The following is a 23,128-nucleotide window of genomic DNA, read 5'->3' as shown; positions in this document are numbered from 1 at the left end:
CTCCCTAATCAAATAGAGTTCACTGCACAACCCAAGTTCAAATTTAACCCAGTGCTGTGGTGGGAATCGAACTGGTATGTCAAGATCATTGTAGACCTCCAAATCACTGGCTAAGTTGATGGGAATGTGTGAATATCGTTGTAGGGTTAGTGTAAATTACTGGTACATAATTGGAAGGACTTTGTGGGCTTAAGACACATTGACTCTATAATCTCTGATATTTTTACTAATCAAAAAACTATCAACATTCACTTTAAATATACCAATGACCTCTACAGCTATCTGTGGCAATGAATTTTACAGATTCACCACTCGCTGGGTAAAGAAATTCCTCCTCATCTGTTTTAAAAGTACCTCCTTGTATTCCGAGTAGCCAATATTGGAACCATCCTCTCCATGTCTACTCCGTCTATACCTTTTCAACTCGACCTAGAAAAGCCATTCCCAAGAGAAATTAATAGTTAACCATGTTGCAGAGAGCCTGACATCACAGACTGGGCAATTACTTCTTTCACTGGTGAACCAGGTGTGGCATAACAACAATCCAATGATTTTTGTGGTCACAGTACTGATGCAGCTTTTAATTCCAGACTTAATTAAAAGAGTTCAAATTAAAACCATTGCAGCAGTGGGAATCAAACAAATATCTAGGGATCTTCATAGACCTACACATTATTGGCCAAGTAATACAATCTATTCAAATTAATTATGTGTCGTCTGGCTCTCAGGACATAGTGCTACAAGAACCTTGTACAAATTGCCCAAATAAACATATCCAGCCTATGACTCTACAGGACCCATGGGGAAGATATCAATATTATTGAAAGAGTACAGATAAAATCTACAAGGATGTTGCTGGGACTTGAGGATGAGTTATAGAGAAAGACTGAATAGATTGGGACTTTACTCCCTGGAGAATATAAAAAATGAGGAGAGATTTGAGAAAAATGGACAAAATTTTGAAGGGTATAGATAAGGTAAATGAAGCAGGATCTTTCCACTGAGGATGAGTGAGACTAAAAGTAGAGGTCATGGGTTAAGGGTGAAAGGTGAAATGATTTCGAGGAACCTCATCACTCAGAGGGTGGTGAGAGTGCGGAATTAGCTGCCAGCAAAATGATGGTTGTGGGTTTGATTCCCATATTTAAGAGGTTTGGATACGTACACAGGATATGGAGGGCTATGGTAGCACAGGTTGATGGGACTAGGCCGAATAATAGTTGGCATGGACTAGATAGGCCAATGGGCCTGTTTCTGTGCGAAAGTGTTGTACAACTCTAACCTTGCATGTATCACTGAGTACATAACCACTGTGCTACTAGGCCCTAACTAAATATACCACACTCTGGATAATTAAAGGAGCTGGGGATCTGAGCAAATTTAAAGTTTAACTATGATGCGCTGTTACCCACAATGCCAGATTCAGTCAGCACATGAATGATGAGAGAAGAGGATAGGCGGACAGCAGATGGCGAACATTTCTTCAGGTGAGCTTGGGCAAAATCTACAGCCCGTTGGATGCCACTTCAGAAGGCATTTGATAAAGTGCCACACATGAGGCTACATAACAAGATAAAATCCTGTGGCGTGCCAGGAAAAATAATGGCATGGATAGAGGAATGGCTGACAGGCAGGAGACAGCAAGTCAGGAATAAAGGGGGCTGCCAGTGACTAGTGGTGTTCCTCAGGGGTCAGTATTGGGACCGCTACTTTTCACGATGTTTGTCAATAATTTGGACAATGGAATTCACGGCTTTGTGGCAAAGTTTGCGGATAATACAAAGATAGATGGTGGGGTAGGTAGTGCTGAGGAAGCAATGCATCTGCAGCAGGACTTAAATTGGAAAAAATAGACAAAAAAGTGGCAGATGGAATACAGTGTTGGGAAATGCATGATAATGCATTTTGGTAAAAGGAACAATATTGTGGACTATTATTTAAATGAGGAGAAAGTTCAAAGTTCAGAGGTGCAAAGGGACTCAGGAGTCCTCATGCAAGACTCCCAGAAGGTTAATTTACAGGTTGAGTCTGTGGTGAAGGTGGCAAATGCAATTTTGGCATTTATTTCAAGGGGAACAGAATAAAAAAGCAAGAGGATATAAGACACTCATCAGACCATATTTGGAGTATTGTCAACAATTTTAGGCCCCATATCTCAGATAGGATGTGTTGTCGTTAAGAGTCCAGAGGAGGTTCATGAGGACGATTTTGGGAATGAAGGGGTTACCTTATGACGAATGTTTGGCAGCTTTGGGCTTGTACACACTGGAATTTAGAATGCGGAGGGGATCTCACTGAAACCTACCGAATGTTGAAAGGACTAGATAGGGTGGATGTGGAGAGGATGTTTCCTAGGGTGGGGTATCCAGAACTAGAGGGCACAGTCTTAAAACTGAGGCGCAAACTTTTAGAACAGAGGTAAGGAGGAATATTTTTAGCCAGAGTGTAATAGGTCTGTGGCAGAGCATTCCACAGATTCAGGTGGAGGCCAGGTCCATGGGTATATTTAAGGTGGAAGTTAATAGTTTCCTGATTAGTCAGGACATCAAAGGATATGGCGAGAAGGCAGCTGTATGGGATTGAGTGGGATCCGGGATCAGCCATGATGGAATGGCAGAGCAGATTTGATGGGCTGAATGGCCTAATTCTGCTCCTATGTCTTATGGTCTTGGAATAGAAACAGCCATCATCTAAACTCCACATTCTGGGTTTATTTTATCTGGACTCAGACCCCTTGAATCTCTACTAAAACAAAGATCAATCTAGGTGACAGATCAGTATGGGTATACTGCAAGGAGGCAGTAACCCTGCCCCTCCTTGAACTGTCATTTACGCAAACAGCATGAGGTAATGCTGCCGCTCTATGAAACCTTGGTTAGGCAATACTTGGAGCTCCAGTCCCCTCATTCTAGGAAGGATGTGGAAGTTTTAGAGAGAGTGCAGAGATTTACCAGGATGCTGCATAGAAGACAGCATGTCTGAAGATGAAAGGTCGAGCAAGCCAAGGACCCGAGGGGTAACATCTTCCCATACAGAGGGTGCTGAGTGTAAGGGACGAGCTGCTGAGGCCGGTACAATAGTATCAGTGAAGAAGCACTTGGTACAGAGAAGGGTGGGGCTTGGCAGGCAATGGGCCAAACACAGCAAACTGGGACCAGCTGGGTGGGTTCCATGACGAGCACAGACTGGTTGAGCTGCACAGCCTGTTTTCATGGTGTATGACTCTGAGTACAGGTCCAACCTGCCCAATTGTTTCTCCCAAGGGAACACACTCCTCCCAGAAATCAGTCTATTGAACTCCCACCCACGCGAATTATTCCCTACAATAAAAGGGACTAAAACAGCAGTGTTTCAGGTGTGGTCCTACTAAGTCCTGTACAGCTGTGTCAAACCTCCCCCCACCTTTATACTTCATCTGCTTTGTAATCAATGCCATTTCCCTTCTTTAATTACCTGCTGCACTACAAGGCTGTTCCTACCACACACTACTTACCCATCATCTCCCTCTGGTGCCCCTCCACCTTCCCTTTTGCCCATGGTCCACTCTCCTCTCATATCAGATTCCTTCTTCTTCAGCCCTTTACCTCGTCCACTTAACACTTTCAAGCTACTTTCTTTATAACCTCCTCACTTGGTCTCAGGTTCCACCTAGAAGATGGAGGAGTACAAGCTGGCAGGTGATACGTGGACAAGAGAAAATCTGCAGATGCTGGAAATCCAAGCAACACACAAAATGCTGGAAGAACTCAGCAGGCCAAGCAGCACCCATAGAAAAGAATGAAAGTCGTGGTTTCAGGCTGAGACCATTCATCAGGACTAACAAAAAAAAAGACAGGTATCTCTTTTTCCAGTCCCGATGAAGGGTCTCTGCCCAAAAGAGGCTGTTCACTCCTTTCCAGATGCAGCCCGCATCAAGCCAAACAACGTTCCTCCGGACCACAGTGCACCCACCACATATATACCACATAAAACAAATGGCCACAAATAAGTTAATAATATCTTTCAAAGTGCTTGTAGTGCACAGCACGTCCAAACAGTAAACAGCTCGCTATGCTAATGACAAGATCGCGGTGGTGGCAGGGTAGTCATTAGTCTCACAGCATGAGGCAAGAAGCTGTTACCCAGTCTGATAGCCCTACTTACTGCACACAACTCGACCAGCTGGGTTCACGATAACGTTCGGGCATATAAAAAGGAGCCAGCCACAAAAATGCATTTTATCACTGCAAGCATTTCTTATTTTCACTGCGATCCAGCTCCTTTATACTTCGGCATGGATTCCAAGCATCGCACAACCCAGACCAGGTTTGGACAGGACTGGCCACAGATGTGCATTGCACAGAAGTACATTGCGTTTGCTGTGGTGGAGTTGGAAAAACATTTCGCTCTGAATTAGGAGTCTCCAGATCTACTACATTTAGCGTCCTTCAGCCACAAAGTTGGGCCAACCTTTTAACCTACTTTAAAGATCAATCTACCCTCTCTCACACATAGCCCGCCATTTCCTATCATCTGTGTGCCTAAGAATTTCGTAAATGCCCCTAATGAATCTGCTTCTACCGTCACCTCTGCCACCCTGCTCCATGTACCCACCACTCGGATATCTGAACCTATGCTTTCCTCCAATCACTTCAAAATCACGCCCCTTCTATAATCGATTTCCGTACTGGGGTATGTCTCTGGTTGCCTACTCAATCTGTGCCTCTTATTATCTTTAGTCCTCTGTCAAGTCACCTCTCATCCTTCTTCCGCCAAAAAAACTATCTCGCTAAACCCAACCTCGTAAAATATGCTCTCTAATCCAGGGAGAATCCTCTGCACCCTCTCTAAAGCTTAATTATGCAACACAATACAATGCTGGTCGCTGAGCGAGGGATGCAGCATCAGGAGATTCTGTCTACCGTTCGGCCTTCAGTTTTAAAGGACGGTTCTCACAACAATCAATGCAGTACACAAACGGGACACTGTGAGTTAGAAGTATTTTACTGGCAATGATGCGTCCAGGGCGGTACGAGGATGTGGAAGACACTAAACTAATGCAACCTTTATCCGACATGTTGCAGCCTCTGCATCAAGGCCCTGCGACCCCCAAATCCCCACGGCCAGTGTACGTGAAAGACGCTAAACAAATACAAGCATCCTCTGCAGCAGAGGCTCATGACCCCCACCCCCCCCCCCACAGCATTTGATTGACACGCGGTAGATGATTGACAGCGGGATCGCCGTGCCGACGCATGCGCAACCGCTCTCCCCAACTCCACCGTCCTCCTCCGCCTCAGCCCACCTCCACCCGCCCCTCAGCTCCGCCCACCTAACATATTCGGACAGCTACTTACGCGATCCTGAAGAGCGGCTTCTCGGTACGAGCCATCAGCCCGCTTCTAGTGGCCAGCCACCGGCGAAAACCCAGGCCTGGACAGCCGAGAGCGACAAGTGTAAGTGCTCCGAGAGCCAGCACCGCCAGCCCACAACCCACGGCCAGGCTCAACATCACTGCGCACGCGCAAATTTTCAAATAAGGTCCTGCCCCCACCATACCTTGTAAGGCAATGAGAGGGCGGGCCACAGTATGATTGGCATTTACGTCACAAATCCAGAGCGACACCCCGCCTTGATCTAGCCAAATTAGGAGGAGAGGCGGGGAGAGATTGATTGACATATTTGCGTCGCACCAGAACCCGCCTCATCCCGCCAAATAAGGAGTTGTGCGGTTGGGGCGATATCGAGTCTTTACTCAATTTTCCATTCAACGATAATAAAGTGAGCGTAGGTTCTGGTGTGACTGATAGTCAATCCCTCAGTGACTGTGGTAAAATCCTTGCCGGAAGGGTTCCCAACATTTTTTATGCCATGGACCATTACCAGTGTGGACCCCAGGTTGGGAACCCTTTAGAGTCTAAGGGGAGGAAAAAACTTAATACTGAGGCACCGATGAAGAATTTTAATGGGTGATTCATGAGTAAGTAATGAGGATAAAATCCAACTCCCACTCTAGTATACTTAAAGAGGTTATATATTTTGGTTGGAAAAATTATACCTGGATAAAATCATTTTCACAAATCTGAACTAGATTTGGAATTGGAATTGGTTTAGTAATTCCTAGAGTGATCTAGGAATAATGGTGCATAGTTCCCTGAAGGTGGAATCTCATGTGGATAGGGTGGTGAAGAAAGCTTTTGGTATGCTGGCCTTTATAAATCAGAGCATTGAGTATAGGAGTTGGGATGTAATGTTAAAATTGTACAAGGCATTGGTGAGGCCAAATTTGGAGTATTGTGTACAGTTCTGGTCACTGAATTATAGGGAAGATGTCAACAATATAGAGAGAGTACAGAGAAGATTTACTAGAATGTTACCTGGGTTTCAGCACCTAAGTTACAGGGAAAGTTTGAACAAGTTAGGTCTTTATTCTATGGAGCGTAGAAGGTTGAGGGGGGACTTGATAGAGGTATTCAAAATTATGAGGGGGATAGATCAAGTTGACGTGGATAGGCTTTTTCCATTGAGAATAGGGGAGATTCAAACAAGAGGACATGAGTTGAGAGTTAGGGGGCAAAAGTTTAAGGGTAACACGAGGGGGAATTTCTTTACTCAGAGAGTAGTAGTTGTGTGGAATGAGCTTCCAGTAGAAGTGGTAGAGGCAGTTTCGGTATTGTCATTTAAAGTAAAATTGGATATGTATATGGACAGGAAAGGAATGGAGGGTTATGGGTTGAGTGTGGGTGAGTGGGACTAGGTGAGAGTAAGCGTCGGCATGGACGAGAAGGGATGAAATGGCCTGTTTCTGTACTGTAATTGTTATATGGTTATATGGTAATGTTTAATGTCCTGAGATAATAGTGAAAAGCTGGTCATACAGATCAGATCATTACACAGATTATGGAGGGTGAGAGGGAAACCATAATGGGGGGAAACACACAAGTACAGGTGGAAAGTCCACGTTCATCTCTTAGCTTTATGACTCCCAACACCACAGGCAGAAGTTCTTCTGGATCAACACAGTGACATGGGAGACTTTGTTCCTGAAAATAAAACCTGCTCCATCAGACCACCACAGCATCTGGTAATCTCTGTGTCAACAGAAAGAACGGGACGAAGTGGATCTTCAGCACAGACATATTTGTTGGTGGGTGAAAGATTCCATGAGTAGGATGAATAATCCCCTAAACTTGTTCTAGGGTTGAAATATCCACTTCATACAGGAGTTGGTCATTGTTGGTCTCATCACCAAAGACATGCCCTTTTCTCATTGCTACCATCAAGGAGGTGGTACGGGAGCCTGAAGACACACACTCAGCATTTCAGAAAACAGCTTCTTCCCTCTGCCATCAGGTTTCTGAATGGACAATGAACCCACGAACACTACCTCACTATATATGTTTTAAACCTTGCTCTCTTTTTACACTACTTATTTAATTTATATATATATTTATTTTTATTCTTATGCATTGTAGTGTAGTGCTGCCACAAAACAACAAATTTCATGACGTATGCTAGTGATATGAAACCTGATTCTAATTCTGATTAAGTTCAAGTCAAGTCAAGTCTGTTGTCATGTTCACAACTACAGAGAGGTATAGGTACAATGAGAAAAAATATCTATGAAGCTTCTCAGTCATCCAGGTCATTGTATATCAAGCAGTAGTAAATCAAGGCACACACATAGAATGCTGGTGGAACGCAGCAGGCCAGGCAGCATCTATAGGAAGAAGCACAGTCGATGTTTCGGGCCCAAACGAAGGGTCTCAGCCCAAAACGTCGACTGTGCTTCCTCCTATAGATGCTGCCTGGCCTGCTGTGTTCCACCAGCATTTTGTGTGTGTTACTTGAATTTCCAGCATCTGCAGTTTTCCTCGTGTTTGTGTAAATCAAGGCAACTGGACTTGTTGTGTTGTCTAGAAGTTGTTTCACCACTCATCCGAGAGCCTTCTTCAGTTCTAATCCATGGTGGGTAGTTTTCCGGTTTATAAACTCTGTGAGTTGTTTAAAGGTCACACAAGGGTTGTTAAGAGTGGTAGAGGTAATGAAAGTATCATTAATCTTATCTTTGCATGAATAGAGGTGTGAACTGTTGTGGAGACACCGGGGTAGAGATAGTAGGACTGCATTGCAAGTAGCTGATAGGTGATGTACCCCACCCCCTCTGATCTGGGATGGGTTTTCCTGTTTGACAAACCCCTGCTTCAAACATCACTCCATCACTGCACCAGGAACGTGCCCACCAACATTACAGCTAAAGACAAGGAGCACAAGAATTTGAGAGAAGCCTTGAAAGCTTGCGGCTACACTGACTGGGCCTTCATCAAGACAGCAACAGAAACCAGCAGGGACATCAGCCCAACAGACAGAGGTAAGGAGCAAAGCAGATGGAAAAACAGTTATCCCATATGTAGCTGGAGTTTCATAGAAACTCAGAAGGATTTTCAACAAACACCAAATTCTTGTGTTTTTAAACCTACAAACACACTCAGACAGAAACTTGTCCACCCCCAGGATCCTACACCCACACATAAACAGAGCAATTTTTGTATATGCCATTCAATGCAATGAGAACTGCAAAGTCTGTATATCAACGAGACAAAACAAACAGATGGCTCAATATAGGAGGGCTATCACCTCAAGTCAAGAGGTGTATATCTACCCCTAAAGGACAAGGGACACTCCTTTGATGATAACAATGTCCACATTTTGGACGGGTGGTTTGAAAGAGGGGTTAAAGAAACCATCTTTGTCAAATGGGAAAGCCTATCCCTGTACAAAGGGAATGGAATATGACACCACCTATCAGCTATTTACAATGCAGTCCTACCATCTCTACTCCTGCATCTCCACAACAGTTCATGCCTTCATTCATGCAAAGATAAGACTAATGACTCTCTCATTACCTCTATGACTCTTAACAACCCTCATGTGATTGCTATAAACTGGAAAACTACCCACCATGGATTACAATTGAAGAAGTGTCTCTCTCAGATGAGTAAAGGAGCATCTTTCAGACAACACAGCAAGTCCAGTTGCCTTGATTTACTGCTGCTTGATGTACAATGAAAAACTTGCTTACAGCAGATTCACAGACACATACAGTAGATACAGAAAACACAGATTATAAATATTACACAAGAGGGAAAAAAAGTAAAGGACTCTGCCAAACTAAACATTAGTGCAAAAGAGGACAGCATGGTTGCATAGCAGTTAGTGTAATGCTTTACAGTGCCAGTGATCAGGGTTCACTGTCTGTAAGGAGTCTGTACGTTCTCCCTGTGATTGCATGGGTTTCCTCCAGGTCCTCTGGTTTCCTCCCACATTCCAAAGATGTCTATGTTAGGGTTAGTGAGTTGTGGGTATGTTATGTTGCACTGGATCTATGGCAACACTTGGGGGCTTGGACTCTGTTGGCCATTGACATGAAGTACACAGTTCACTGAATATTTCAATGTACAAGTGACAAGTAAAGCTAATCATTCTAAAAATCATTAGAAAAGAGATAATCAGTGACATCTAGGCCTAATTACAGTTCAGGGCAGACCAGATGGGCTGAATGGCCTGTCTGTGCTGTAGTTTTCTATGACTCTCGCTATGGTAGTGCATGAGGTGATCCTAGTGATCTGCCGCTGAGGTACGATTAGGGTTATGCAGATCGGATGGTTGAAGGGAAGTAGCTGTTCCAGAACCCGGTGGTGTGGGACTTGGGCTTCTGTAGCTTCTGTACAATAGTGGCAGTAAGAAGATGATTGGGACCTGTGATGGTAGAAGTCGCCTCGTATAGATGCTGTGCTGGTGGAAGGGTTGTGCCCATGTTGGACTGGGCTGGGTTGATGAGTAATTATAACCAGCATACTCTCATTAAGGGAAGTTCGAAGGAGTGAAGTACTGTATATTGACATGAGCAGTTCATATGTTTCACTGCAGTTGTGTTGCTACTGGATAACCAGACTTTACCAGCAGGTGGAGACGGGGGGAAGAAGGAAGAACAAAATGCTGGGCTGCGCACTTCACATGCATGTTCAATTATATTTTATTAACTTATTTGTGGTAATATTTTGTTTTATGTGCTGTCTGTGATATACGTATTGTGGGTACACTGTGGTCTGGAGGAACATTGTTTAATTTGGTTGTATATATTTACAATCAGATGACAATAAACTTGACCTGAAGTTGCCTGTGCCTGGATTAACACAGTCCATGGTACGGGCTCCCTCTCCCTATTCAACTGAATTATTACAATCTTCGCTTCCTCAAGGTTATAGCAGAACAAGGACACAGAGCTGATTATCAATACACCTGTGACTGGAGAAAATACACCTACATCAAAGTTCAAGGTAAATTTAATATCAAAGTATATATACCATATAGAATTGATTTTAAAGTTTTTATACTTATTTTTAAAACCCCCAATGGTCTGGGACTGGAATCACTTTTGTTTTATAATCCTGCTCAAACTGTCAGGTATTCTCCACCGGTATTTTAAATGTAAACAATCTTTCTGAAAAGGCAATTAGTAGGTCAGCATTTTTGAACTAATAAATTGTGGAGTTCCATCTGTAAGACTATAAGGGATGCAGACTCAGTTGATATTTTTAAACGCCATCTGAAAACCCATTTATTTAACCTTGCTTTTAACTGACATCAATTTGACATTTAGATTAGATTAAATTAGATTCAACTTTATTGTCATTGTGTCGAGTACAGATACAAAGTCAAATGAAATGCAGTTAGAATCTAACCAGAAATGCAAAGAATAGTGTTATTTACAAAATAACTGCGAACAAAAAGTGCTACAGCACACAAATATAAAAGTGTTTACTTTAATGTTTGCACTTTATCCCATTGTAAAGCACTTTGAACTATATCATCTATATGAAAAGTCCTCTATAAAAAAGTTATTCTTGTGGTTATTATATACACCTTGAGAGTCATTTTCTTGCAGGCACCCACAGGAAAATAAAGGACTGCAATAGAATCCATGGAAAAACCATACATAACCAAGGCAGATTCCTTGGAAGTGAGTCTACAGACTGTGGAGTTAATTCAGCACTGAGGTGAGTGAAGTTATCCACACCAGTCCAGACACCCGTTGGTTGTAGGGTAACAATTGTTCAATGACTGGTGGCTAGGAACCCAAGACTCCTGCACTTCCCACCCACTGGAAGCAGCAAGAAGTGAGTGAGGCAGACAGGACCTGCTCAGGTGGGGTGTTTTGACTGCCATGGACCAGTGGGGCTGGACACTGGTTTGTTTTTTCCCCTCAGGTCTTGATGCTTTAATGTGGCTGAATTCCGCCCCGGTGCTTTCTCTCCCAGCAATAGCCATACCTACCTTCTTGAGAGTCAAGTTCGCTGAATCCTCAGAAGATTGAAAATTCCCTATTTTGTACAGATGGTTCGAAAGTATGTTTCTTAAATGGAAATTACAGGCTGCGGATTGTAGCAATCGTAGTTCAGAAGTATACCTCATAGAATATATAGCAGTTTTTATGAGCTGAACGCAAATCATTGCTGTATATCTCCAGTGCCATCTTGAAACATACCGTGTCAGAACAAACCAGAAATTAGTAAAATTTCCATCTTCCCCAGAATGTACAGGTGCAATTCTACACTGCCATCACTGTCTGATTTGGTTAGCATCCTCACACAATATACAAAAACTACAGCGAACTGTCAGGTCATCAAAAAAGGTATTTGGCTGCAGTCTACCATCCTATAGGACTTGAACATGTCCAGGACAAAGAAATGGGCAGGAAAAATCATTGTAGACACTACCCGCCTATAAACTGCCTTTTCCAAAAGTTCTTTTCTGGAAAGTGCTATAGAGTTATTAAAATAAAAACTTCATGCCATCTTAAAAGTTGCTTCACCCAGGCAATTAATCTGATCAACCATTCCGGTTAGCCCCCTCCCCTATTTATTACCACCCTCACTGCACTGCACTTTAAACCACTTTTTATAATGCTCTTCACATTGTGACTACATGCTGGTATTTATGCACTTATGCACATCTTATTCCATATCCATTCTTTAACCTCTAACTTTAGTTTTATATAATTATTTATTGTTGAATGTTGTTGTTCTTTGTTGCATGTCACTCTCTGACCTACTGACCACAGCAAATTCCTAATACATGTAAATGTATATGGTGAATAAAGTTGATCCTTGATCCTGAAATGCTCATTCAAGTTTGTTCAGTGTTGGCATGTGCATACCTCCACCTGGTGCGTACAACAATCAGAAAGTCTGAACCACCAGGCTTCTGTCACTGCCCCACTGTTAGAAAGCTATTCAATGGTCCTCTTGTAAAATAAAATAGACTTGTTGGACTAGGCAGTAGAATTGTTAATTATCTTGTATATTTTGTAGTTTAACTTTCTTATAATTTTTATAAAATCACCTATATACATGTAACTGTTCAGTAAATGTTCTAGTAATTGCAGTGAGGCTGATTCTATATTCTCTAGAAACTTGGCAGTTTTACTTCAGCAGTATCGCTCCACTTAAATCTGGCTATTACATAGATAACATCTTATCAGTGGAATGTGCTTTTTATCTCTAGTCTGAGTATGAGATAACCACAATTATTTTCCTTTCTCTTTCCTTTGTTTGTTCTTTGTTCTTGTAACTCTTAATAAACCGGCCATAACCATTAATTTTTATGGCTTATTCTGAAGAACCTCTGGAATAATATCACCAAATCTAGCACTCTCTTAAGCTTGCAGTCTATGCCATCATGGCACTGACACCCTATTGTCCACCTGTACTGCACTTTCTCTCAAACTGTAACACTTCATTCAGCATTCTATTATTGTTTTCTCTTGTACTACCTCAATGCAATGATGTGATGAAATTGTCTATATGGATGATGTTGTGTATTTAATATTTCAGTAATATTGTAACTACTTTGTTGACTTTGTTTTATATGTAAAGTACATGAATGGCATAGGTCATTATATCACAACATCATAATTGCATCTTGCTGAAGTAATAATGAAGTCTACACACATCACTTGGGGCTCCCATGTTTTTCTTTCAATTAGTTTTATGTTTTGGATTTACAAATCATAACAGTGGTGATGAGGAAGTTTTAAACAAACAGAAGATGACTACCTACCTGTTGATGTACGGCAAGGCATTTGAGTTAAAGAAAAGTGCAGCACGAGCTTCTTTGGGAAGGAAGTTTAAAAAAGACAGAAAATGCACAAAATCCATGGGCTCATAAAAAGTGAGTACTGGGTGATAATAATCATAGATTTTTAAAAAAGCAGAAGTAGCTGACTACATCAGAAAGATTGACACATCCATTTGCACAACAGGTAACTGGATGATGTACGCTGAGTGAATCAGCCAGTATTTTGAAGCAAATGAAATAGCCAAGGAAAAGCTAGTGCCAGTTTTCCTGAGTGCATTGCATGGAAAGGCATACATTTTGCCTAAAAGTTTGACTCCTCCAACCAAACCAACCAAAATGAGCTTTGCTGATATCATGAAAGTAATGCAGGAACATTTACAACTGAAACCATTATTAATTGCGGGTGCTTTAGGTTTCATAAGTGGTGTCAAGAGGAAGGGGAGTCTCAGCATACATGGCTGGATTGAAGAAGTTGTCTGAGCATTGTCATATAACCATATAACAATTATAGTACAGAAACAGGTCATCTGGGCCCTTCTAGTCCGTGCCAAACGCTTATTCTCACCTAGTCCCACCTACCTGCACTCAGGCCATAACCCTCCATTCCTTTCCTGTCCATATACCTATCGATTTTTTTTTAAATGACAAAATCGAACCTGCCTCTACCACTTCTACTGGAAGCTCATTCCACACAGCTACCACTCTCTGAGTAAAGAAATGCCCCCTCGTGTTACCCCTAAACTTTTGCCCCTTAACTCTCAACACATGTGTTTGAATCTCCCCTACTCTCAATGGAAAGAGCCTATCCACGTCAACTCTGTCTAACCCCCTCATAATTTTAAATACCTCTATCAAGTCCCCCCTCAAACTTCTATGCTCCAAAGAATAAAGACCTAACTTAGGTGCTGAAACCCAGGTAACATTCTAGTAAATCTCCTCTGTACTCTAATTTGTTCACATCTTTCCTATAATTCGGTGACCAGAACTGTACACAATACTCCAAATTTGGCCTCACCAATGTCTTGTACAATTTTAACATTACATCCCCACTCCTATACTCAATGCTCTGATTTATAAAGGCCAGCATACCAAAAGCTTTCTTCACCACCCTATTCCACCTTCAGGGAACTATGCACCATTATTCCTAGATCACTCTGTTCTACTGCATTCCTCAATGCCCTACCATTTACCATGTATGTCTTATTTTGATTATTCCTACCAAAATGTAGCACCTCGCACTTATCAGCATTAAACTCCATCTGCCATCTTTCAGTCCACTCTTCTAACTGGCCAAATCTCTCTGCAAGCTTTGAAAACCTACTTCATTATCCACAACGCCACCTATCTTAGTATCATCTGCATACTTACTAATCCAATTTACCACCCCACCAGCCAGATCATTAATGTATATGACAAACAACATTGGACCCAGTACAGATCCCTGAGGCACACCACTAGTCACCGGCCTCCAACCTGACAAACAGTTATCCACCACTACTCTCTGGTATCTCCCATCCAGCCACTGTTGAATCCATTTTACTACTTCAATATTAATACCTAACGAATGAACCTTCCTAACTAACCTTCCGTATGGAACCTTGTCAAAGGCCTTACTGAAGTCCATGTAGACAACATCCACTGCTTTACCCTTGTCAACTTTCCTAGTAACCTCTTCAAAAAATTCAATAAGATTTGTCAAACATGACCTTCCACGCACAAATCCATGTTGACTGCTCCTAGTCAGACCCTGTCTATCCAGATAATTATATATATCATCTCTAAGAATACTTTCCATTAATTTACCCACCACTGACGTCAAACTTACAGGCTGATAATTGCTAGGTTTACTCTTAGAACCCTTTTTAAACAATGGAACCACATGAGCAATACACCAATCCTCTGGCACCATCCCCGTTTCTAATGACATTTGAAATATTTCTGTCAGAGCCCCCGTTATTTCTACACTAACTTCCCTCAAGGTCCTAGGGAATATCCTGTCAGGACCTGGAGACTTATCCACTTTTATATTCTTTAAAAGCACCAGTACTTCCTCCTCTTTAATCACCATAGTTTCCATAACTACCCTACTTGTTTCCCTTACCTTACACAATTCAATATCCTTCTCCTTAGTGAATACCGATGAAAAGAAATTGTTCAAAATCTCCCCCATCTCTTTTGGCTCCACACATAGCTGTCCATTCTGATTTTCTAAGGAATCAATTTTATCCCTCACTATCCTTTTGCTATTAATATAACTGTAGAAACCCTTTGGATTTATTTTCACCTTACTTGCCAAAGCAACCTCATATCTTCTTTTAGCTTTTCTAATTTCTTTCTTAAGATTCTTTTTACATTCTTTATATTCCTCGAGCACCTCATTTACTCCATGCTGCCTATATTTATTGTAGATCTCTCTCTTTTTCCGAACCAAGTTTCCAATATCCCTTGAAAACCATGGCTGTCTCAAACTTTTAACCTTTCCTTTCAACCTAACAAGAACATAAAGATTCTGTACCCTCAAAATTTCACCTTTAAATGACCTCCATTTCTCTATTACATCCTTCCCATAAAACAAATTGTCCCAATCCACTCCTTCTAAATCCTTTTGCATCTCCTCAAAGTTAGCCTTTCTCCAATCAAAAATTTCAACCCTAGGTCCAGTCCTATCCTTCTCCATAATTATATTGAAACTAATGGTATTGTGATCACTGGACCCAAAGTGCTCCCCAACACATACTTCCGTCACCTGACCTATTTCATTCCTCAACAGGAGATCCAACACTGCCCTTTCTCTAGTTGGTACCTCTATGTATTGCTGCAAAAAACTATCCTGCACACATTTTACAAACTCCAAACCATCCGGCCCTTTTACAGAATGGGCTTCCCAGTCTATGTGTGGAAAATTAAATCTCCCACAATCACAACCTTGAGCTTACTACAAATATCTGCTATCTCCTTACAAATTTGCTCCTCCAATTCTTGCTCCCCACTAGGTGGTCAATAATACACCCCTATAAGTGTTACTACACCTTTCCCATTCCTCAATTCCACCCAATTAGCCTCGCTAGATGAGCCCTCTAATCTATCCTGCCAGAGCACCTCTGTAATATTTTCTCGGACAAGCAATGCAACACCTCCCCCTCTTGCTTCTCTGATTCTATCACACCTGAAGCAATGAAATCCAGCAATATTTAGTTGCCAATCACACCCCTCCTGCAACCATGTTTCACTAATAGCTACAAAATCATATTTCCAGGTATCAATCCATGCTCTAAGCTCATCCACCTTTCTTACAATGCTCCTAGCATTAAAATAAATGCATTTAAGAAACTCTCCACCTCTTCCTCTCCGTTTATCCCAAACAGTGCAAACAACTTTATTATCTTTTTCTTCCATTGGTCTGAGTGCTCCCCTTCTCTATCACCTGCTTATACTCCCTCACATACTGTCTACTAGCTTTCTCTACTTGTGAACTAACCTCCTCTGTCCCTAGTCTCTTCAAATTGATTCCCACTCCCCAACCATTCTAGTTTAAAGTCTCGCCAGTAGCCTTAGCAAATCTCTCTGCCAGGATATTGGTCCCCCTAGGATTCAAGTGTAACCCAGCCTTTTTGTACAGGTCACAACTGCCCCAAAAGAGATCCCAATGATCCAGAAACTTGAATCCCTGTCCCCTGCTCCAATCGCTTAGCCATGCATTTATCCTCCACCTCATTCCATTCCTACTCTCACTGTCGCGTGGCACAGGCAGTAATCCCGAGATTACTACCTTTGCGGTCCTTCTTCTCAACTCCCTTCCTAACTCCCTATATTCTCCTTTCAGGACCTCTTCCCTTTTCCTACCTATGTCATTGGTACCTATATGTACCACGACCTCTGGCTCCTCACCCTCCCACTTCAGGATATCTTGGATGCGATCAGAAACATCCCAAACCCTGGCACCAGGGAGGCAAACTACCATCCGGGTCTCCTGATCGCATCCACAGAAATGCCTATCTGACCCCCTAATATCGAGTCCCCTATTACTACTGCCTTCCTCTTCCTTTCCCTACCCTTCTGAGCTACAGGGCCAGACTCTGTGCCAGAGGGACGACCACTGTTGCTTCCCCCAGGTAGGCTGTCCCCCCCCCCAACAGTACTCAAACAGGAGTCCTTATTGTCAAGGGGTACAGCCACTGGGTACTCTCTAGTACCTGACTCTTCCCCTTCCCCCTCCTAACCGTGACCCACCTGTTTGCCTCCCGTGGCCCTGGTGTGACCACCTGCCTGTAACTCCTCTCTATCAACTCCTCACTCTCCCTGACCAGACGAAGGTCATCGAGCTGAAGCTCCAGTTCCCTAACACAGTCCCTTAGGAGCTGCAGCTCGGCACACCTGGTGCAGATGTGGACGTCCGGGAGGCTAGGAGACTCCAGGACCTCCCACATCCGACACCGAGAACAACAAGCTGCCCTCACACTCATACCTCCCCTTTCCTCAAGTAACAGGAAAATCTGAAACCTAAACCTACCCTGCCTCGCCCGTTTCTGCCTAAGCCCGTTGAGACAAAGCCCTTAAGCCTTCACTCTGTTCCCGGCTCACTCCGCTACCCGCTGTATAAGGCTGTGTCCTTTTTAAATCTTCCCCGCTTCACTGCCCGACGTCACACGCCTGCACAGTCCCACCTCTCTTAACTCCAATGAGAAGAAAAAAAAATCAAAATGTCTCCCTCCGCACTCCCGTTCTGATCCTCCGAATTCCTTGTCAGTTCAGTATTGGGCTTAATGATGCACTGAGAGCTCATTTAGTTTGTGGAATCGTACAATAAAGCATTTAAAAACAGCTCCTAACTGAAGCATAACTCACATTTAAAGAGCAGTTAAAATCACTGTATCAATGGAAACAGTGGAGACGTAACTAAGCTGCAGTCAGGAATAAGACTCAACATAAACAGAATTGCAATATCTAAACAAGAACCTGCCTGGCTGAACAAATCTGTGTTATTCTTGTGGCAGGGGCTCACATACACCAGACCAACGCAGGTTTAAAGGAGAAACTTGCAGAAAATGCAACAAAGTAGGACACACACATAGAGTATGTCAAGCAGACAAAAATAAATGGATTGCACAGGGACGAGATAATGATTCAAAAGTCAAGTTGAAGTTTCAAAAAGAGTACTAGTCTGTGTGCTATTGATGAAAAATATGATGATGATAAGAGTGACAAAGGATTGGGTAGCCTTGAGATTTACAATGTGAAAATTAACAATAAAGCAATATGGCTTTCAGCAGAAGTGAACAGCAAATTAATTGAAATGGAATTGGATGCTGGCTTGACTATTTCAGTCATTCTATAAAATGAGTTAGACGGCATTTCAAAGATGCTGAACTGAAGCCTACAGATATCCAACTAAGAACTTATGCAGGAGAAAAGATAACTCCTGTGGAAATGATGTTCATAGCAGTGAGAAACAACAACCAACGAGCCACATTAGGCTTGTATGTGGTAAAAACAAGTGGGCCAGAATTGTGGGGTCATGACTGGCTGAGACAACTACAGCTTGATTGGAGATCCATCCACCATTTGCATGTCATATTCCCTGCAATAGAGTCAACTGAAAGCAAATTAAGAAAGGTACTGGATGATGCCACAGTAGTGTTCAGGAATAGCATTGGAAAACTCAGACATACCAAAAGGGTAAAATAGTGTTAAATGAAATTCTGACAGCCAAGTTTTACAAAGGCTATGCTGTTCCTTATACCATCTGTGATAAAATAGCCAGTGAGCTAGGTCACATGGAGGCCAACAGAATTCTTTCCAAGGCTGAGTGATGTCTGTGGGCAACGCCGGTGGTCCCAGTAGTCAAGAAGAATGGGTCTGTCAGGATCTGTGAAGAGTTTAAGGTCACCATCAATCCAGTTCTGAAAGTAGATCAATACTCTCTGCCCAGGATACAGGACATCTTTGCAAGCCTTTCTGGAAGGAGACACTTCATCAAAGTGGACTTACCTGGGACCTACCTACAGTTGGAGTTTATAGATAAGGAGGGAGGAGTGTTGTGCAATTAATATTTCATTAATATTCGAGTGATATTGTAAATATACTGTTTGATTAAGCATTCTTTGCTTAAATAATTTATTTTGTGTTATATGTCAAGTACATGAATGGCATATGCCATTATGTAACCATGTCATAAGTGCACACCTTGCTGAAGTGAAAACTAGGTCTACGCTCATATCCTGGGGCTCCCGTGCTTTTCTTTCAATTAGTTTTGTGTTTTGGAGTTACAAAACATAACAGACGGCATGCAAAACAAAGATTTTTACACTACCTTGGTATAAATTAATCTAAGTTATACATAACTTGCTTGTGTGCAAAAAATTAATAATTCAATAAAAACATTGGTGCAAGATTGAAATAGAAAAAAACAGTCTGGTGTAGTGCTAAGGTTTTTTCAAGTCAGTCCAAGAACCTGATGGCAGTGGGGAAGGAGCTGCTGTTGAACTTTGAGGTGTGGGTATTTAGGCTCCTGTACCTCCTGCCAAATGGCAACATCGAGGCAAGGGCATGGTCCAGATTGGTGAGGGTCCCTGATGATGAGGATTCCTGAGACATTGTGTCTTGTAGGTGTCCTTCATGGTGGGGGCAGGAAGTGCATGGAATGGTATGGCATCCATTAGTCTCGCGAGACTATGGATCTGCGCCTGGAAAGTCTTCTCCAGGGCGCAGGCCTGGGCTAGGTTGTATGGAAGACCGGCAGTTGCCCATGCAGCGAGTCTCCCCTCTCCACGCCACCGATGTTGCCTAAGGGAAGGGCAAGGGCCGATACAGCTTGGCACCGGTGTCGTCGCAGGAGTTGTCAGAACGAGGTTGAAGATAACGTTGGACTGCCTTAGGGACTCCAGCTCCGGATTTGTCCTCAGGGTTTACTCCCAAAGCCTTTCCCGTGAGTGGGTATGGACGCAAGGCAGCAGAGGTTTGAAAACAGAGTTTTCCCTCTCTTAGATGGGCTGCCTTCCCAGGCTGACGAGCTCCATCTACCCCAAGGAAGGGCATGGAATGGTTAAAAAAATACATGAATGAGGTGAGAGGGTAGAGAGGGAGAGAGAGACAGAGAATGTAGAGAGACACAGAAAGAGAAAGTAGAGAGGAGAGAGGGAGAGGAAAGACAGACAAAGAGAACGGTGAGAGGCAGAGAGGATATAGATAGAGAGGGAAAGAGATAGGGTTGGGGGGTGAACACCAATGCCTTTGAGCAAAAAATCCTTCAAAAGGTAGTGGATTTGGCCTAGTACATCACTGGTAAAACCCTCCCAATCATTGAGCACATCCATATGAAATGTTGCCGTAGGAAACAGCGTCCATTATCAAAGATCCTCACCATCCAGGCCATGTTCCTTTCTTGCTGCTGCCATCAGGTAGAAGGCACAGGTGCCTCAGGACTCACACCACCAGGTTCAAGAACAGTTACTACTCCTCAACCATCAGGCTCTTGAACAAAAGGGGATGACTGCACTCATTTAAGAGCTCTGTTATATTATTATTTCATGCTTGTTATTTATTGCTATTTATTTATACAGTTTGTTATTTGCACAGTTTGTTTACAGTTACTGTTCTATAGATTTGCCAAGTATGCCTGCAGAAAAATCTATGTGGTGACATGCTTGTACTCCAATAATAAATTTTATTTTGAACTTTGAATTCCACAATTAATTCCTTGGTCTTGCTGATGTTAAATGCAAGATTGTTGTTGTGACACCACTCAGGTTGAACTAATCGGGTTTAACCCAATATATGTTGTCAAGTTTATTGTTTTGTGGCAACAGTACAGTGTAATATATAAACATTACTGTAAGCTACAAACATAAATAAATAATGCAAAAAGACAAATAACGAGATAGTGTTCATGGAGGATTCAGAAATATGATAGTGAATGGGAAGGAACAGTTTCTGAATTATTGAGTGTGTGTCTTTAGGCTACGGTACCTCCTCCTTGATTGAGTAATAAGAAGAGGACATCTCCCAGATGGCGAGGCTCCTTAATGATAGACACTGCCTTCCTGAGGCATCACCTCTTGTAGATGGAGAGGAGGGTTGTGAAAATGACGTTGATTAACCTGTCAGAGAGAGTAAGCTAGAGGGAAACAAGATGAGGATGAAAAAGACTAATTATATCTCATTGCTAGGAGATAGCATACATCTGATGGGCCAAATGGCCTTTTGGTGCTGTGAATATTAAGTCATATCATGAATAAATAACAAAGAGTATAAAAACTGTGATATCACACTGCAGTTCAAAAAGATGTTGATGGGGCCACATTTGGAATATAGTGTTCAATTTTGATACAACAAAGATGCCATTAAAATGGAAAGATTACAGTGGTGATTTATAAGGATGTTGTCAGTAATTGCGGTCTGAGATGAAGAAAGGTTGCACAGGTTAGGTGTTTATTTATTGGATAAAATCATGAGGGGCGTAGTTAAGATCCAGAGACACAGTCCTTTTCCCAGGGTCAGGGAATCAAGAACATAGAATGAAAAAGGCAGAGATTTAAGGTGAGAGGGAAGAGTTTTATTTGATACCTGAGGGTGCTGAGTATATGGAATGAGCTGCTGGAGGAAGTGGCTGAGGCAGGTACATTAACTACATTTAAAAGAGTAAGACACATAAAATGCTGGAGGAACTCAGCAGATCAGACAGCATCTATGGAGAGGAATAAACAGTCAATGTTTTGAACTGATGAAACGTCATCAAGGGCTGATGGGTCCGAAGTGTCAACAGCTTAGTCTTGGCTGTTTATTCCACTGCATAGATGCTGCCTGATTTGTTGTGTTCTTCCAGTGTTTTGTGTGTATTATTCTGAATTTCCAGTATCTGCAGGATCTCTTGTATTTAACATTTAAAAGACATGTGACATGTATATGGATAGGAAATGCAATAGGAGTCAAATACAGATAAAAAGGATTAGTTCAGTTGGGGACCCTGGTCAGCGTGGACCAGTTGAGCTGAAGGACCTGCTTCTGAACAGTATGAATCAGAAGGTCAGTTGTCCACCAAACTGGATGCTCCTGTCCCACAACGAGCTTTTGATTTCTGTGATGAATTATGAAACTCACTGTTGCCGCACCCAAAGTGTAAACATTAAAGTTCAAGCTAAATTCATTATCAAAGTGTGTACGTGTTGCCATATTCAACCTTGTGATTCATTTCCTTGCAGGCATTCACAGTAGTACAAGGAAATACAAAAGAATCTATGAAAACTACACACAAAGACTGACCAACAACCAATGTGCAAAAGAAGACAAACTATGCCAATACAAAACAAACAAATAAATAAATAACACTGAGAAAATTTGTTCTGGAGTCCTTGAACTTGAGCCTATAGGTTGTGGAATCAGTTCAGTGTTGAGGTGAGTGAAGTTATCCACACCAGTTCAGGAGCCTGATGATTATGGAGTAATAACTGTTCCTGAACCTGATGGTGTGGGTCCTGAGGCTTCTGTGCCTCCTGCTCAATAGCAGTGGTGAGAAGAGACCATGGCTTGGGTGTTGGTGGTCTTTGATGATGGATGTTGCTTTCTGTGACAGTGCTCCGTGCTCAGTGGTGGGAGGGTATTGCTGTGATGGCATGGGCCATATCCACTACTTTTTGCAGGCTTTTCCATTCTTTGGCATTGGTTTTTCCACAGTTACAAAGATACAGTGTGGGGAAAACATTACACAGCTTTTGAAAGAGGAAGTAATCCACACTATTTTCTTAGAAAGGAAAAACGCTTAGATAATGTGATAACATCATGTAGCTCCAGCTTAATGAAAGGAACCATTCTACGTTGGTCTTCTGTGTTTATGGAGGGATGTGTGGGCCTTGAGAGGCTCTAGAGGAGGTTCACAAGAACGATCCCAGGAGCAAAAGGCTTAAAGTATGAGGAACACTTGATGTTTCTCGGCCTGTACTCAATGGATATTAGAAGGATGGGGGTGGGAGTCTCATTGAAACCTCCTGGATACTGAAAAGTCTGGACAAAGTGG

At 42.4% G+C, this 23,128-nt stretch overlaps 1 protein-coding gene and 1 long non-coding RNA gene across 2 annotated transcripts in view; one reads left to right on the top strand and one right to left on the bottom strand.

The window, feature by feature from the left end:
• The window catches only part of pnkd (PNKD metallo-beta-lactamase domain containing), a 55,911-nt gene extending 50,420 nt beyond the window's left edge, over positions 1 to 5,491 (bottom strand). The window contains exon 1 of the mRNA XM_073046227.1: positions 5,337 to 5,491. Coding sequence (XP_072902328.1) covers positions 5,337 to 5,491 — 155 coding nt within the window. The remainder of the gene's footprint in view (positions 1 to 5,336) is intronic.
• Positions 5,281 to 22,470, top strand: LOC140728068 (uncharacterized). The gene is made up of 5 exons (XR_012098992.1): positions 5,281 to 5,435; positions 6,977 to 7,126; positions 10,241 to 10,319; positions 10,928 to 11,039; positions 22,317 to 22,470. It is a non-coding gene; the product is annotated as an uncharacterized lncRNA (long non-coding RNA).
• The last annotated feature ends 658 nt before the right edge of the window (positions 22,471 to 23,128 follow it).

Source organism: Hemitrygon akajei, chromosome 5, assembly GCF_048418815.1.
Source record: "Hemitrygon akajei chromosome 5, sHemAka1.3, whole genome shotgun sequence".
Classification (NCBI taxonomy): domain Eukaryota; kingdom Metazoa; phylum Chordata; class Chondrichthyes; order Myliobatiformes; family Dasyatidae; genus Hemitrygon; species Hemitrygon akajei.
This window is presented reverse-complemented; position numbering and strand designations above follow the sequence as displayed.